This window comes from Mercenaria mercenaria, chromosome 10, assembly GCF_021730395.1.
Source record: "Mercenaria mercenaria strain notata chromosome 10, MADL_Memer_1, whole genome shotgun sequence".
In the NCBI taxonomy this organism is placed as follows: Eukaryota; Metazoa; Mollusca; class Bivalvia; order Venerida; family Veneridae; genus Mercenaria; species Mercenaria mercenaria.
Genome location: NC_069370.1, coordinates 22,705,420 through 22,723,657, shown reverse-complemented (window position 1 = coordinate 22,723,657; position 18,238 = coordinate 22,705,420). Strand labels below are relative to the sequence as shown.

General features: G+C 34.3%; 1 protein-coding gene across 1 annotated transcript in view; it reads left to right on the top strand.

The window, feature by feature from the left end:
- Positions 1–18,238, top strand: part of LOC123559669 (uncharacterized) — a 52,170-nt gene that overhangs the window by 17,050 nt on the left and 16,882 nt on the right. The window contains exons 5-6 of the mRNA XM_053516816.1: positions 978–1,154; positions 13,510–13,689. Coding sequence (XP_053372791.1) covers positions 978–1,154; positions 13,510–13,689 — 357 coding nt within the window. The remainder of the gene's footprint in view (positions 1–977; positions 1,155–13,509; positions 13,690–18,238) is intronic.

Genomic DNA, 18,238 nt, shown 5'->3' with positions numbered 1-18,238 from the left:
GGTTAAATCTTTTAAATAAATACTGAGGGTAGTACAGAATTCTAAAACATGTTTTTACGTCAGTTTCGATCAGCAAACAAAAAGAATCGTCTACAATGGCAGAATATTTTTCTTATTTAATCAGTACCTCGTCGCACCTCAATAAACTGGCGCGCGCTGTATGACGTCATCCCCACACAATGTTCACTTTATGCGGTGCGGATATTTGAAGGTAGTTTTCTCTGAAAAAGCTTACATTCGTATACTGTTGTTGAGAGCTGGTCATCAAACCTTTCGTTTGCGTCGATCCTGTTCATTTCAGTAAAAAAATCATGATCGTAAAGCATTTTTAAACGGTGTCCGAATTATTAAGCACTGTCCGGATTTAGGCTCTGAACCAGTATGGTAGAAATATTGATCTACGATTTATTTTGGCTTAATATAACATTAAAGTTTAATATCGTTTGTGTTTCAACAGTTAAGACATTATAGCATATATAGATGCATTTTCTGCCACACATATACATCTTAGCCTATTCTGCAAGGTTTAAATTTAAATATTCGTTTCATTTAATGTAATCCAAACCAAACATTTTGACTGACCTCCATGTCTTATCAAAAATCAGTATCTGATTACAAAAAGATTATCAATATTTTGAATATTGTGTCGTCCTTGTAAAAGCATTCATTATTTCTGGTTGTGAAATTGGCAGTCTTAGAAAAAAACATGCTGTGAAATCTTTTTCGAAATATAGCAGGTATATCAATAAGTTAACGCAGCTATTTAAATTTGATTGAACATAGTCAGTTACAAAATATCTTTGTACTTGTATTTGTTTGACTGCTGGCAGTTTTGCATACTCAATTTTTAATGTAAGTATTCATTAACTCACGCATGTGTTTTATCGACACTGTGCAAAGGGTTTACTGCATGCCACTTTTTGTAATTAATTCTGCAAAGTGATTGTATACTTGAAGTATTTCATATTGGTTCATAGATTGTCAAACGCCTAAATCAGTACGAGACGGCTTTATTGAAACTCCAAATGGAACAGAATTTGGTGCTGTGGCCGACATTTCCTGTAATCCTGGATATACATTACATGGAGACAACTTTACAAAGTGCATGGCGGATGGCTCATGGGATACATATTCTGTTAATTGCACGCTGAATGGTAAGGAACAAGTTAATATTATACTTTTTACTGACTGTATAATTATATCCCCACCGAATTTTGCTTGAGGGGGGCCTATACAGGAATCACTTCGTCCCGTCCATCCCAGTCTCTGTCCTGTCCGGTCCAGTCCCATCTGGGGAACCAGTATTGATATCATGTCGAAACTTGCACTATATCTGTATATCTGTAGTTAGTCTTATCAAAAGACACATACCAAGGATCATAACTCTGATTTTCGTTTCATGAAAATTGTCTGCCCTTCTCAATTTGAAAATTTTCCAAAACTTGACATTTCTTTCAATATGTTTAAAATAAATCTACACTTCTGATTGCATAGTCACACATACAATTGAGATCATAATAGTACTTTACACACCAAGTTCTGTAACTCTGTCTGTTATTCTGACAAAATCCTTCCCCTGTTTACTTAATTCTCTTAATCAAATGTATTGCACTGAAACTTGAAAATTGATTGAATGGTCCCATATATGTGTGACTTTTGTTTTGACGAATTCATTTCCCTTTTTTCAGTTTGAAAATGACCAAAAGTTGAAATTTATTGTATTAAAAATCTATCCACGCATCTGTCCATGCATTTGATGGAAAATTCACACAAACCTTTAAAAAGATTATATCGTTAGTTTTCATATCACCTTTATAACACTACCTTTTGTTTTGACAAAATAATTTACCCATTTTTCCTGAGAAAACACAGTTAATTTGTTGATGTTTTTTTTCAAAAAAGGTTTAGCACTGACGTCCAAAACAGATTGTAAGGATCATAAAGCAAGTTCATGTCCAAAGTCTTATAATTTTGATTTTGATTTTATTTTGACAAAAACATTCCCTTTTGCATTTCATTTGCGCATTAATGCATCTTCAAGCAATTTGGAATATCATAATTCAATTGTAACCTTAAGTTAAGTTCCACTGATTTGTCAAATTACTCTCCAAATTACTCGGACATCTTAGGAAGTCATTGTCAAATTTATTGCTTTCTTTCTAAATCGCAGAAGATAATGGTTTTGCATTGAAATGTAACACAACTTTTATGGTTCATGAGGATGTTGGGATACCAGGTAGCAAGTCCCATGTTTCTGACATTAAATCTACTGAAGTGAATTTAATATAACCACATATGTTTGAAGTTCAGTCAATAGGTTAGACCTCTTGAAGTATCTCATAATACATTAGGTGGGTGGGATATGATAATGCATATGTTTATTGATAGAGCTTCAAGCGCCTGTGATATTACATTGTAAAGAGGAAGACCATAACTCAGCCCAGAATAATGATTAAGCCGTCTCTTTTTAAGACCTTTCTTTGAAAAAAGGGAATAACTTTGGATTTACTAAAGGAAATTTGATATCTCTGAACACTGTGAATGATAAGGAAACGTAACAAGTCCTATATGTTAGTTTTGTACACAATTGTGTCCCGTTCTCATTGTATTAATTTTTTCACATTTTCAGTATTGAAGAAAATGAAAGGATATTGATATAGTTTGATATAGTAATGTATGTCTAAGAGAAATTGAAAGACACAGTTACCATAAATTTGCCATGGATACTGATACTATTTTCTGTCCCGTTTTACTTCTTTTCGATAGTTTCAAAGAAATAAAAAGGAAAGCAGAAGAACTGTATCTCTTTTTGATCGAGAGATGTGAAGATGTCATTCTGTACCTTTATCAAAGTCGACTCAGTTGAATGAAACTTTCTGTATGCAGACTGCAGTCCTTCGTGTAGCTTATTTTCACTCAGGTGTCACTCAAGACGCGCTTCTACTACCTTTTCTAAGATATTTGAAATGAAAGGGAGATAAGACACAGGTCTGTAGTTTTTGAGAATATTTGGTTAAAGACCTGGTTTCTTAAGCAGAGGTCTTATCCTAGCTCTTTCAATCTCTTTTGGTACATAACCTAATTTCACTGATCACTGATGTACTTATGATTTTTGTTATAAAAGACAAGAGCTCATCAAGATTTATTAAAAACCATGTTGGTCAGGTTCACAGGATTTGTTTGGAGATTTGTTCTACCTCTTCTGTCTTTGCAGGAGCTAAATTAATAAGACAGTTTGCTACTTATTGGTGTTCTGAACAATGCACGTCTGCTGAATCACAATCAGTTTGGCTATGCGAAATATGTCATTCTTAATGTTTTCAATTTTCTCGATGAAAAAGTCACAAAACTTCTGAACAAGTTCCTTTGAGGACGAGCTGGAGGGATTGGCAGCATGATAACTGTCTCCTAGTAGATTTTTGGTTATCTTTGGTGGGCCGATGGTCTAGTGGTAACACGCTTGACTGTCAATCCAGAGGTCCGGGTTCGAATCGCAGTCCAGGCACTGGAAATTTCTGAGATGCTCTTGAGTGTCTCCCACCTAACTAGAGGCCTGTTCTGGTTCTTCCCAGGAAAGACGGCTTCGCGTGTATCGGTGCTATATACACCGGGCACGTTAAAGAACCAGGCTGTCTATTCGCAAAGAGCTATGCTAAGTTAGCCGGACACGTCTGTATCTAAATCGTTCTCTCTGTCTGTTCGGGGGCTTTATCTCACCCTGTCCCTCTGGTCAGATCGCGCTGTGTCTGTACTAGTAGAGGATGAATGTCGCGACCTGTGTGGCTGCGTCTGCTATATGTAAAGCGCCTTTGAACGTGTTTATCATAAAAAGGGCGCTATATAAATCTGGTATAATAATAATAATAATAATAATAATAATCTTGGTCAAACTTTTATGGTCAGTGCCACAAAACTTTACCTTGTCAGAAAAGTAGTCAGATCGGGCCCGAATTAGGAGTTTATTTACGGTAGCACATTGATCCCTATAAAGTTGTTATTATGGTTATGTAACACCACAGACCTCTTTGCAGGTTTTACGTATAAAGAACTGAGTGCAGGGAGAGCGCAGATCTACGGATCTCGGGGTCGCGAGTTCGAGCCCTGGGCGAAGCGTATGTTCTCAGTGACAATTTGATAAAATACATTGCGTCTGAAATCATTCATCCTCCACCTCCGATTCATGTTGAGAAGTTGGCAGTTACTTGCGGAGAATAGGTTTGTACTGGTGCAAAATCCAGGAATACTGGTTAGGTTAACTGCCCGCCGTTACAAAGTTTTTCAAAATAGCCATACCAATTTAAAAAAAACAAACAACAAAAACCTCTCAATCAAAACGTACAGTACGCATATAAAAACCGTTACCAACAGATGTAGAACCTAACTATAAGGTAGTTCGTGAATAAATACCAAGTACTGAAATAAACTAAATAAGTAAAGTCAATGTTCTACTGTGATTCAATCTGCCAATGTTGTATACAACCTCAAGTTGATCATGTATACAAAGTTATTAACATATCTGATCAATTGATAAAAGTTCTGTCCAAAACAGAACGATTAAAGTCAATGAAATTAAGGGGACGTAGACTTTGAAATTAGAAAAAAGTGGGTGTTGGTATGATAAAATTTATCTGCAAAAAGTACAAAGTTTTGGTACATGAAATGAATATTGTTTAAACTGTTATAAGTACACAAAGGATTGTTCACTAAAATAAAAATGAAACAAATCTCAAACAAGAAAGTTACTGTTGAATTACATACGCTTATTGTGTACATTCAAAGTCAACAATTATTTTTTTATGAAAATAATAGTGCTTTACCTTGTCCAAACATTTATTAATATCCTACAGATTTTAATTTAAAAATAAACAGTTAAATAAATAAGTTCAATGTCTTTATTTTCATTTTGCATATGTAAGCTAAACACAGTATTTAGTTTGTTTACAAAATAGTGCATATGCAAAGATATGGTGGTGAATGAAAGCCACATTCCAAAGCTGAAAAGGTATATTCCCTTAATACATCAAACATGTATTGTTACAGAAGTCGAGTGGCTTGCAATAAGGGCCTAGAAAAGGTTCCATTATTTCTTTTCAACTTGGTATTCATGAACTACAATGCATTGAAATATAAAAACACATTCAACAGCTTTTGAAAATGTATTGTCTTAAAATCCCTAAATAAGGGTTGAGAGGTCCAATCAATGTATATATATGCAAAAGTAACTTTCTAATCTCATTAACAACACTTAGTAATACACCGCAGGAATGTCAATGATCAAAACTGGGCGAATATACAATTATCCTCACTTTAATGCCATTTATAATGTGTCCTTGAATTCTCCACCATACTTTTCATAAATCTGTTTGCACCGAGTTGCATGAGACTGCTGTCATTCACGTAAAAAACGGGGTCAGACAAGTTGTAAATGCAAAATCAGCTAAACGTAATTAATTGATAATGCAATTCAAGAAAAACTTTATCTCATAACGTAATTTTAAAACAAGTATGATGTTGTTTTAACAACTACACTTAGAGTGATCTGAGTAGCAGTCGGTTTATATGACTTTATTAATTCATTCTGTATTTTGTTATTGCTGTCAAAAAGTATAACGGAAGTGCCTCACAACTAAAAGCGAAAATGAGTTCGATTCGCAAAATAGTGCACTGTAAGTAATATTTTTTGATAAATATCCATAGAAAGTAATAATTTTCTGATATTAAAGACGAATTTCTGAATAGGATTCGTTATTTGATAAGAAATTATAAACATCGACAGGTTTTTTAAAAAAATCATGCACTTGCTGACACCTAAGTTGTCTCCCGTTTATTATTAGAGTTACCGTTCGTCCGGCGCAGTAATTTTGCAGTGAATCGCCGAGAAGTCGTGGGAAAATTAATCAAAGGCCTGAAGAGCCTGAGAGTCGGCTAATGATTGATGTACTGGTAGTATAGTCTACCAGTTTCAGTTTGTTTTTTTTTCCCAACTGAACAGAGATTTTGTTACAATTGATGAAATTGACATTCAATCGATGCCTAGTAAAACTTTGATTGACATTATACAAGTATTTAAACCCAATATATTTCTCTAAAATTGAAGAGTGGTTCGCAAAAACAAAAATGTTGAAAGTACAAACTACAATTTTACAGCTGACACTAAGATACTGCCCATGACTATATATATTTTTCCAGTAAACATTTGCATCCGGCATTACCAAAACAGGCAATTATCGGCTGGTATATATTCGCACATGATAAAATTTGAATATGACAATTTATATATTGAAATTCATAAGTTATAGCGCGGATTGTCACATACAATTTGTAACGGATGGACGAAAGAACTGCTCAGATATTTTACAGATAACTAGCCTGGCGATAACCGTGTCACACGCTAGGCATTGTTCAATCATATTATAAGTGATGTGAATTTAAAGTATACATACTTTTTTAGATAATGTAAATGTTGCTGAGTGTCAATATATAGTGTCATGAATGATTACACTGACAGGAAAATTGCGCATTCGAAACTAAGGGAAGTTACTCGGACTAGCTACCAATTTCGGAAAAGATAACCGATATTAATGAATGCAGTTCTTTTTTTAGTAAAAACCATCATTTATTCTATTTCAGACATGTTAACCCCTTCAAAACCATGCCAGTAGTCCCCAAGTCCATGCACTTTCAATTATCCATTTTGATTCATGTAGTAGAGATAGTACCTAAGTTTTTCAAATCATAGGTTTGAAGCTAAAAAGCTTTGAAATGAAGACAAATGTCTATATATTTCTCAAAAACAGAAATATAGACAATATTTTAACCAGAAATGTGGAGCTATGAGCATTTAATATTTTCATGTTAACGAAAATTTTGTGATCAAGGAAATGTAACTCTTCTTGAACATGGAGAGCATAAACATCAAAGGGACATAATATTGTCAATATTTTCTAATTGGGTGCATTTGATTTAACATTCAATTTTTATCTGGATTGCTAAATAACGATCCATGATACTGTGTGCTAAAAATTTAGAACATCTGGAACAGTCTATTAACAGCAAAACTACGCTTTAGCAGAATCTAAATAGTTAAGCTCTAACTGGGACTCGAACCCAGGACCTCTCACACCTAAGGCAGACACTCTACCACTTCCCTATAACAGCAGTAGCTAATAGCTATGCAGTTTAATTGCTGAATTACATTGCGTGAACTGGAACAATAATCGGTGAACTCCGGATTATCGGCGTATTCGCTTTGCTACTTAACGGCAATTTTTGTGTAAAGAAAAAATATAATCTAATGCTGCCAACGTCATAATCGGTCAAATTTGCCCAAATTTCTCTGACGTGTTGTTCAGAGTATGAACTTACTAACTGGTAGTACCAGTGAAATATTACTTACACTGAATCTTTTATATTTGCCCTTTTTGCAGCTGTCGAACGTCAAAGCCGGTGAGTTTTGTCCAAATATAAGTAATTTTTTTACCAGTTTTGAGAGGATTTCAACTGATGGGAAATTACAGTTCAAAACTAAATACCTTTCTGCAACACATGGAGTCATAAGCATTCACTGTTAATCAGTATTATGACTAAGATCGACTGTCATTCATTCATTTCAAAGTTTCATAGACAGAGTCCGTTGTTTACATTTTTATCGTAACCGGTGCACTTGTAAAAATCACTTTAGTTTGAAAAATCAAAGTATGCGAAGAGCTATGGTACGGTCTCTACAGATGGGCTGAAAAATGTTTGAGCCATTTTTACGTGGTCGTCAGCAAGGTGGGTGTGGGGAGGGGTGTTGCTTCCCGTTTTGAACTGCAGTCAGATTTTGAAATGGGCATTGTGGCAGGTGGTAAAAGGGCAAATGTATCAAACTGTAAAGTGGCAATATGGGGGGAGGGTGTGGGAGGATACCCCTTCCTGCAAGTAGGGTTTGGGGTATAACCACAAGAAAATTTTGAAAATGTAGACCCTTGATACAGCATTTGGTGCGATTTCTAACTGAGAATTTTATGTTTCACTTTCTAAATATAACCCAGATTCCTTTTAGTATTACAATATCCAAAGTATGAATGACTGTCACTTCATATTTTTACTTTCAGGCCATGCCTCAGGACTAGAATATAAGTCTGATATAGATTCTATGTATGTGTTATAAAAAGAAATTCTAGAATCATTTCTGTTACAATAATATCTATCATGTCTGTTACTTGAATGTTGTTATGACACGAAGACAGTTTAGCAGCAATTGGAAGTATCTGACATTGAAGTTTACGGTGATATTACCTCTTATTTAAATCATTACATAAAAAAATGTTTCGTTTCGTCAAACTTTACTCAAAGCATGGACGATCTACTTTCGATTTCAAAAACTACAAGAAAATACATTTTAATGTTTCGCCGATTTGTTTATTAAATAAAATCATTTTTAAAATCAGTAGTAATTAAACAAACTTTTCCCGATAATTTATCCGCTTACTGACTGCAACATTCAACCCATGTGTCATCATGAAACGCAGAATGGGTGACGGTTTCACTTTTTTTGCGACCTGAACCGTAAGCAAATTATCCGAACCAGTCAAAATTCCAGAAAGGTTACGATTTAGAACGAAGTTTTATGTAGACGTTTGCATTTTTCGCCACTCGCGATTTTGCATAATTTTGATCTGGCCGATCTTTGTAGTATTTTTTTCGGTGAACCGAAGTCCGTATTTTGAAGCGCAAAGTCGTAGAAGCGTTGTTAGGTCACGTGTGTTCGCCGACAAGTGCCCAGAATATAATTAGGATGCATCCGCGAAGGCTTGCGGAAGAATTAACGTACTGCACATATCTTATTCGGGCCATTTAAAATGAAGCTGTCATAATTTAATTTCACCGATGTGGTAAACTCTTTGATAAAAGGCCATTCCAATGCTTTCAGAGGTACCCGACTCAATAAAATACTAGCAGTATCTTCTGGAACTATATTTTGTCTTTCGCTGGATGTTACGCATGCTTGGTAAGCCTGCGCAATTCATGAAATGCACAGCGCAATAAATTTGTTATTTGCGCAATGATTTTAAAGACTATTTTTTAAAAATAGGTAACAAATGGATATTTGGCTAATAAGTTAATATGCAGTTTTTATTTGAATTTGTGAATATCTTAATTGCTATTTTGTGCCAAAAGGGCATGAAATTAGTCGCCATAATCATATGCGCAAATGTATTACCAAATCCCGCAGAATCGTTATGCGTGTTTATGCTTAATGAGTTACCGCGAAAGAAAATACGTAGCTTTATTAGAGTATTGCACAAATACACTTCATAAATTTGACAGATTACATCGTATATTGGTCATAGAAAATGAGACTGACATAACTGAACTTCATCCGATCAATGAACTATTTGAAATTAGAGACAATCTAATTGAACTACATCTATTCGTTGTGTTGTGAGGCCATTTAATGAGAATGAGAAATCAGGCGATAGCAAGAACTCGTCAAACGCTTTCAGCGTTTAGCCGACTCAAAAACCATGTAAATAAACTAAAATAAACCACTTTTTCAAGATCAATTTCAAGTGATGGAAGTTATGTATTTAACCCATCAGACCTGTGTAGCATCTTAGATATCTGACTAAGGAATTCACTGTGTAGAATGTCGTGTTATGCCCTTGCAATTCTAATCCCACTCTTATTTTTGTGCCCACCATGAGTGGTGGGCGCATATAGATTTGCTCTTGTCCGTCCGTCCGTCCTTCCGAGAATGTTGTGTCGCGCCTAGCTCCAAAGGAATTTAACGTAGAGTCACAAAACTTTACAGGAATGTTGGTCAGCATGTGTAGTTGTGCACCTGGGGTTTCGCGTCTGGATTCATTCAGTCGTGTAGGAGTTATGGCCCCTGACTTAGTAAAAATTTGGTCATTTTAATGTTGTGTCGCGCGTAGCTCCAAAAGTATTTGACCTAGAGTCACCAAAGTTCACAGGACTGTTGGTCAGCATGTGCAGTTGTGCACCTTGGGTTTCGCGTCCGGATTCTTTATTCTGTATTCAGATAATAACCGCTTTGCGTCTAAATCCACACCTCTCGAGGTAATTGCGCATAATCATCAGCTTTTGAAAGTTAAAATAAGAAGTTTTCTTCGTTGAAATAATTAGTGTAGATCTAAATATTGTCCTTGATAAAGAAACACGGCTGAATGACAGTATTTTTCAGTAACCTTGTTTAACCAAGGTAAAGTTTGTAAACCATTTTCTAGAAGGACCGAGACAACTGCTATAAAGGTGTCTTTGCAGCAGCTTATGACGACCTATCCAAACCAACAAAGAGCTGGAATTTCTCTGTGTTAAACTTTAGGTCAATATTTTTAACACATAGTACTATTTTCCTTGATGACTGGAAACAACAAGTACCAATTGAGAATTTCACATCTACTGAGGTCGGTGTCACCTTAGTGGCCCCGAAAGGAACAGCCGCGGGCCTTGTTATCTTTTTAGCATTCATTAATGGCCCTAGATATCGTTGGCTTATAATTGAGCTGAAGCTCTTTGCCAATGTCTATTTCATTTATAGAAGTATCAACTAAGTTAGTGATGAGTCCAACTTCAATGAGACATGTTATCATTTGAAAAGTAGCTACTGACTTTTCATGACTTTTTATTCAAAAAATATTCTCAAATTCAGAATAACGAAAAACGAATGTGGAGGCAAACACCTCTTTGTATGGTTACAGTTTACAGATTTCTGTCATGGAAAATACATTTGCATTCACATAAGCATAGACCGACCTGTCCCGGCTAGGCCACGCTGATCCGGCGCTACATCAGTTGGATTCCAAATATGAAACCTAACGAGCAGTCTACAGGGCGTCAAGGTACCTCAGACAGACAAAAAAACAAAAAAAAACAACAACAACATATTCGATCTGTCGTTGAATAAGCGTCATAAGGGTGATTTCCTGATAAAAACCAACAAGCTCGACAGCTAAAAGTCTAACGCGAAACAGCCATGTTCGCCAAAGGTTACTTTAGTGCAGAGACCATAATTGTGACACATACGAGGGGAGATCAATAAAAACTCGGAGAAGTGTGCATAATAAAAAATCAATGAAACTGTTTTATAACTTAGATTAAGGAATAGTTGAATTGTCATAATCATATTTTCTATTGAGAAATAATAAGTAAATGCTAGTCCTCATTACAACATTATGTGACGTCCATCCGCCCAATTTCGTCTCCGTTTTGCATTCGCTAAAACTATCCTTTCTACTTACCTATTTTTCAAGGTACCTTTTCTTAAATCGTGAAACGTAAGCGTTAGGCCACTGACGTTAAGTTATAAAAAATGAAATCATTATAATGTTTGGCAGACATGTTATATTGAAAATCAGTGTTGAACTTAGACATGGGATAACATTTTGTGACTCAAACATCATGGAAAGAGAAAAGTGCTATGCCGCATAATGTTCATGGTACTTTGCCATAAAAAAAAATAATGTAAATACAGTCAAACCTGTCTATAAAGACCGTCCCGTATATGATATATACGATTAAATTGATACTTCATCTAAAACAGATTTTTGATGTGTTGTTTTAGATTAATTCATCACCTTTTTAAATTCAAATGCCATTGTGTCGTGGAAATCTATCCCATTGCCCGTGCGAAGTGAAACAGCCTTTAACTTCCTAGCATCACATGTTGTGTATGAACCACCCTTCAGAAGCTAGGCACCAGATGTGGTTTTTATTTAGTTTTAAAGATGGTTGGTGAGAATTTAATCTGCTAACTGATTTGTTTGGAACTTTAGCAAATGATCTATTATACTTATTTATGTTTACTCAGCCCCTAATTATAATATATAAAAGATTTCCCTATATTGATTTTCATATCCTGGCTGCTTTCATGTAGCAAAATAAACACTTTTCGTCTAATACATGTTAATTATGAGTGTAAGAATTGTTGTAATGTGTTTGTAATGTCAAAGATTTACACTGGCAAGTATTTTTGCCGTAATTCACTAGAAATGCAAGAAAAATTGCTTCGGATCTTGTTTGATTTGTTGCATAATAAAGATACTTCTTCTTCTGTTCATATAATGAAATAACTTCTTTATGAACTGTGGCTGTTTATAGATTGTCAAGAACACGAAGTACATAACTATCTCAAAGTAACAGAAATAGCGTATTGAAAAAGTATTTGGTGCATTGCTATATCATTTTCTTGCCGGAAGTTCATTCAAACTCGAGTGTAAATCCCAAGTGAGGGATGGAAGTATCTTTATTATGCAACAAATCAAACAAGATCCGGATTAGCATGTCTTCAGTGTAAATACAAAGTAATGAATACAACATGTATGGCAAGATAGCAGATATATAAATACAAATTTAACAATTCTTTCAGTAATTTATAGGTATCAGTTATAACACAGCATTGGGAGAGACAATTTGGATAACGCAAACTTGTGTATTAGCTATTTAACCATTGGAGATTATCTATTTAGATACTTCCTTTTTTGAGTATCTTTACTATTTACATTAATAAATGATTGCAAAAATTTAAAATATCTTGGATTCCAGAAATACTTCCAGATATACAGTTTTCTTATATCTACAAACTCCTGACATTCAATGACAAAATGATACTCATCCTCTAATATGTGACAGTTAGTACAAATTTTATTATAAACGTAAGCAAAAAACTGGACTTAGAGTATAATTAAATTTCAAGAATTTTAAACAATAAATGACACATTTACAACGTAGTTTCGAAAAAAGCCTTTTGTATATACCCGTAATAATAAGCTATTGATAGTTTATGATTTAACACCGACAAAAAATATGAATTCGCTTGTTTAAATACAAATGTAATAGTAAAAGTGATAATAATGATAAAAATATAACATTACAAAATATACAAACAACAATGAAAGTAAAATCAGATATCCATAATTACATAAACAGATAACGCAATTAACGTACAAAAATCAGAATTTACACATTTTATCATCAAATGGTTGACTTAGTCATACATATTACGACAGACACTCGTATTTTAACAACAAAAACTATTTAGATATGTCATGTACCTTTCTTAAAATATTTAAGACTATTTTCATTGCGACTATTTGTAGGTATATTTTTCTAAACGTCAATACTTTAATTTAAGATAGTTTGTGTCAGGTCTTGTACATAATGCAATATTAACTTGATCCAAAATTGTACACTTTATTGTTTTAAACAGTCAACAGTTCTGACATATAACTCTGCGTCATATTATTCATTTGCTTTAAAAACAAGTACTGCCGTATGGTATTTACATCTGTCAAGGAATGGTAAACCATTAAATGTTTTATAAAGCTGAACTGACGAATATCATAAATGTAGTCTGTATATACAGTAAAGATCAAACATATTTATATACACAGTATTTGTCAAGATGGCTCTCTAAAACACTATCCATGAAATGCAAATATATATAACCAAAATGTGGAAGTAAATTTTCTAATGTAATACTAATTGCATCCTATTTAATTTAAGACTGTGACAACGTCACAAATGTACCTACAAACGGATACGTAGACCAAACAAATGGAACTACATACTTATCTGTTTCAACATTCCGCTGTGATATTGGCTATACATTATACGGAGACAACACTACAGTTTGCACAGAAGAAGGCAAATGGACAGCATATAATGTAACCTGTATCATCAATGGTAAGTGTTTCCATGGTACTTGGTCAAGGTATACTATGCTCAAATTCTTCTGCTTTGACATTTATTTATAAATATAATTTTTATCTAGAACATCAACATGAAATGCAATTAACTGAAATATGAAAATGTAGTCAGCATTTGTATATGCTATCATAAATAATAGCTATTTAGAGCCGTTTGTTTGAAAAATTGAAGTGCACAATCATGTTTTTTTCTACTTTACATTTATACTCGCTTCTTTAAATTACGACAAGTAGATATTATATATCTTTGTTGTAAGAACAATATAAAATTCCAACATGTGTTATAAGAGGTGACAAGAAGCTACAGCTTTCTTTATTGATATGATTCCTCCCTCTGATTTAGTGTTCCTTTATGTAAAGTTATGCAGGGTAGTAAAAAGTGAGTCTCCATTTAGACCTTTGAGATAATATTTATACCTGAATTTGTGAAATTAAAGAAGGAAAGAAAACTCGAATTGATTGTTTCTAAAACAAGTTGATGGTGTTGACAATTTATTACCAAAGCAAATATATTAAATTGAATATAATATTAAAGCCGTTATGTCAGGAGGTAAAATTTAAACTGAAAGTTATTATCTTCATTTACAAGACGGTTTCCATTCCTTAAGAAAGCGAAGATGAATCCAGCATATATTTTGTATAAAGAATGAATTTAGTGTGAACTCTGTGAGGTTAAAATATATTGCAATATGATAAAACAATGTATCAGCCCTTTAACAAAGCTAGTATGCATATCATAATACAGGAATAATAAGCATTATCAAGTTATAAACCAATTTTGGTGTCCTACATCTAAAACTGTATATAGTGGCCATCAGTATATTGTAATCACTTTCAGTCAGTCCCTGTGATTACCACTATAAACGTGTTAGACTGTATAACGATTTTACGATCTAACTGTTTTTGTATTTATTAGAGTATTTATCGTCATCTCAGTGCAACATATTGACATAAAAATGCATTTGATGTGTTTGTACCAAATATTGTTCATTTTTTTAACAATAACGTATTACAATCTCTCGAGGACTTCATTTTTACCGTAACATGTTGTCCATTTGCTTAGATTATATATATATATATATATATATATATAGTAGAGAGAATTTATACGAACTAAATTACCACTACAATATACCAGACCAATTACGGCAAAGTGCCTAGCAGTACAAACGAACTCGCACATGCCACAGCAAGTCCACTAACCCAATAAGATTAGTTTCGGTGCTGCTTTATATACGAGCCCGAATTGTACTACACATTCGTACTGGTTCAGTATTTGCATATATATACTCAAATCTCTGTTTTCATGTCTCACAAATCAGTAGTGACATTTTAGTCTTTTTAACTGATTGGGACCAGAGAAGCTATATTTTCTCTCTCTGAAAGTTAACTGGATCTCGAGGATACATTGAATAAATAAAGATAGCTTGCATTAAGGGATATAATTATATTCAGAACAGTTGACTTTCCCATACGTGAGATCCGCTAGGATACAAGTTCGCATTATAAATTATTATATAGTAGAGAGAATTTATACGAACTAAATCACCACCACAATATACCAGACCAATTACGGCAAAGCGCCTAGCAGTACAAACGAACTCGCACATGCCACAGCAAGTCCACTAACCCAATAAGATTAGTTTCGGTGCTGCTTTATATACGAGCCCGAATTGTACTACACATTCGTACTGGTTCAGTATTTGCATATATATACTCAAATCTCTGTTTTCATGTCTCACAAATCAGTAGTGACATTTTAGTCTTTTTATCTGATTTGGACCAGAGAAGCTACATTTTCTCTCTCTGAAAGTTAACTGGATCTCGAGGATACATTGAATATATAGAGATAGCTTGCATTAAGGGATATAATTATATTCAGAACAGTTGACTTTCCCATACGTGAGATCCGCTAGGATATACAAGTTCGCATTATAAATTATTATATAGTAGAGAGAATTTATACGAACTAAATCACCACCACAATATACCAGACCAATTACGGCAAAGCGCCTAGCAGTACAAACGAACTCGCACATGCCACAGCAAGTCCACTAACCCAATAAGATTAGTTTCGGTGCTGCTTTATATACGAGCCCGAATTGTACTACACATTCGTACTGGTTCAGTATTTGCATATATATACTCAAATCTCTGTTTTCATGTCTCACAAATCAGTAGTGACATTTTAGTCTTTTTAACTGATTGGGACCAGAGAAGCTATATTTTCTCTCTCTGAAAGTTAACTGGATCTCGAGGATACATTGAATATATAGAGGTAGCTTGCATTAAGGGATATAATTATATTCAGAACAGTTGACTTTCCCATACGTGAGATCCGCTAGGATACAAGTTCGCATTATAAATTATTATATAGTAGAGAGAATTTATACGAACTAAATCACCACCACAATATACCAGACCAATTACGGCAAAGCGCCTAGCAGTACAAACGAACTCGCACATGCCACAGCAAGTCCACTAACCCAATAAGATTAGTTTCGGTGCTGCTTTATATACGAGCCCGAATTGTACTACACATTCGTACTGGTTCAGTATTTGCATATATATACTCAAATCTCTGTTTTCATGTCTCACAAATCAGTAGTGACATTTTAGTCTTTTTAACTGATTGGGACCAGAGAAGCTATATTTTCTCTCTCTGAAAGTTAACTGGATCTCGAGGATACATTGAATATATAGAGATAGCTTGCATTAAGGGATATAATTATATTCAGAACAGTTGACTTTCCCATACGTGAGATCCGCTAGGATACAAGTTCGCATTATAAATTATTATATAGTAGAGAGAATTTATACGAACTAAATCACCACCACAATATACCAGACCAATTACGGCAAAGCGCCTAGCAGTACAAACAAACTCGCACATGCCACAGCAAGTCCACTAACCCAATAAGATTAGTTTCGGTGCTGCTTTATATACGAGCCCGAATATATATATATCACGTATTTCCCTTTGTTTGGATAAAACATATATAATAAATAAACAAATGATTCGTTGCAATGTACATGTTCCAAGACGAGGCTTTTTTTTATGATTATTCAATATTAGGTCGAATATTACAAACAACTGAGGAAATAATAGATACATTTCCATTAGACTGAAATATAAAATGACAATAAATTTTACTTTTTAACAGATTGCGGTGATCCTCCAAAAGCTCCTGCTAATGGAAATCTCGCAAGCCAAGGAACAACATATCAAAGTGTTGTTTCGTACAGCTGTAACGTAGGCTTTGATTTAGAGGGAAATGCATCAGCTACATGCCAAGCAAACAAAACATGGACCACTGGACCGACTAATTGTAGAATCAAAGGTGATTCCATAGAGACATTTAGTTCATTGTATATTCGTGTTATAAGTTATTGTTAATTTTTCTTCTCATGGGTCTATTTATGTTTACGGGATAATTTTTACCTACAGTTTGTATGTTGGTAAGACTCAAGGACTTCATTCTTACTTATTATCAATTATTCGATATATTCAAGACACAAACATAGTTAAAATACGTCTGAGCGAAACAATTTTAAACTTCCTTGTTGTCAGACTAGCAATTTGTACAAAACAAGACCGTTTGCTGCTAGTTGTAATAATTTAATCTGTCAGTAATTGAAACTATTATGTGAATGTAGGGATGATACACGTTCTTTTGTGCAGAAGCCCGCGGGAATGTTTGTGACCGAGACCGCAGGTCGCTATTATTGCATAGAAACATTACACGGCGACTAAATGAATTGTTTTCATGTGTGATTACTTTGTGATTACTTTATGATTCCGACCCATTTGTAGTTACCATTCTGTTGTTCTTGGAAACGGTAAACATGTTTAGATATCTATAACCAGGACCCGGAAAATCAATAACACTACCAAAAGCACATGCTGAAAGTTTTTCAACAATTTGTTATCTCTCGTTATTTCAAACATGAAATTACCAATATTATTTCATATAACTTAAAAAATTAGTAAACAGGAGCACAGGTTCAAGAATATCAACTTTACATTTTGAGTTATTTTGAGTACGGACACATTTCAAGCATGGATGAGTACGAACGTAGTGACAAGCTTTCAGGCTTTTTATATAAATTCTTCGAGAAATTGAATAAAAAACATACTGACTGATACTTACCAAAATCATAAATATGATCATTAGTAACAATCACACAAGTTAAACGCGATTCTTATACATTCACGGTTATCTACAAAAACTGAAACGACGCTAAGTTCTAAAAGGGAGTAAACGAGGGAAGAGGGGAGTACGAACATTGTTGGGGCAAAGCATTTTGCGTCGGTACTTGATACAGCAAAATATTCTATGGCTTAGATTGCATTTTTGTGTTATTAATAGCAGTTATTATGGAAGGAAAAAGACGCAGGTACCAGATGTAAATCTGCGGAGAAATACATATACGTCCCTGGGAAAGAATTTCAAAAATAAAAATCATGTACGAGGGGCGTTCAATAAACAATGATACTCCAAGGGTAGTTCCGTAACAGGTGGTTA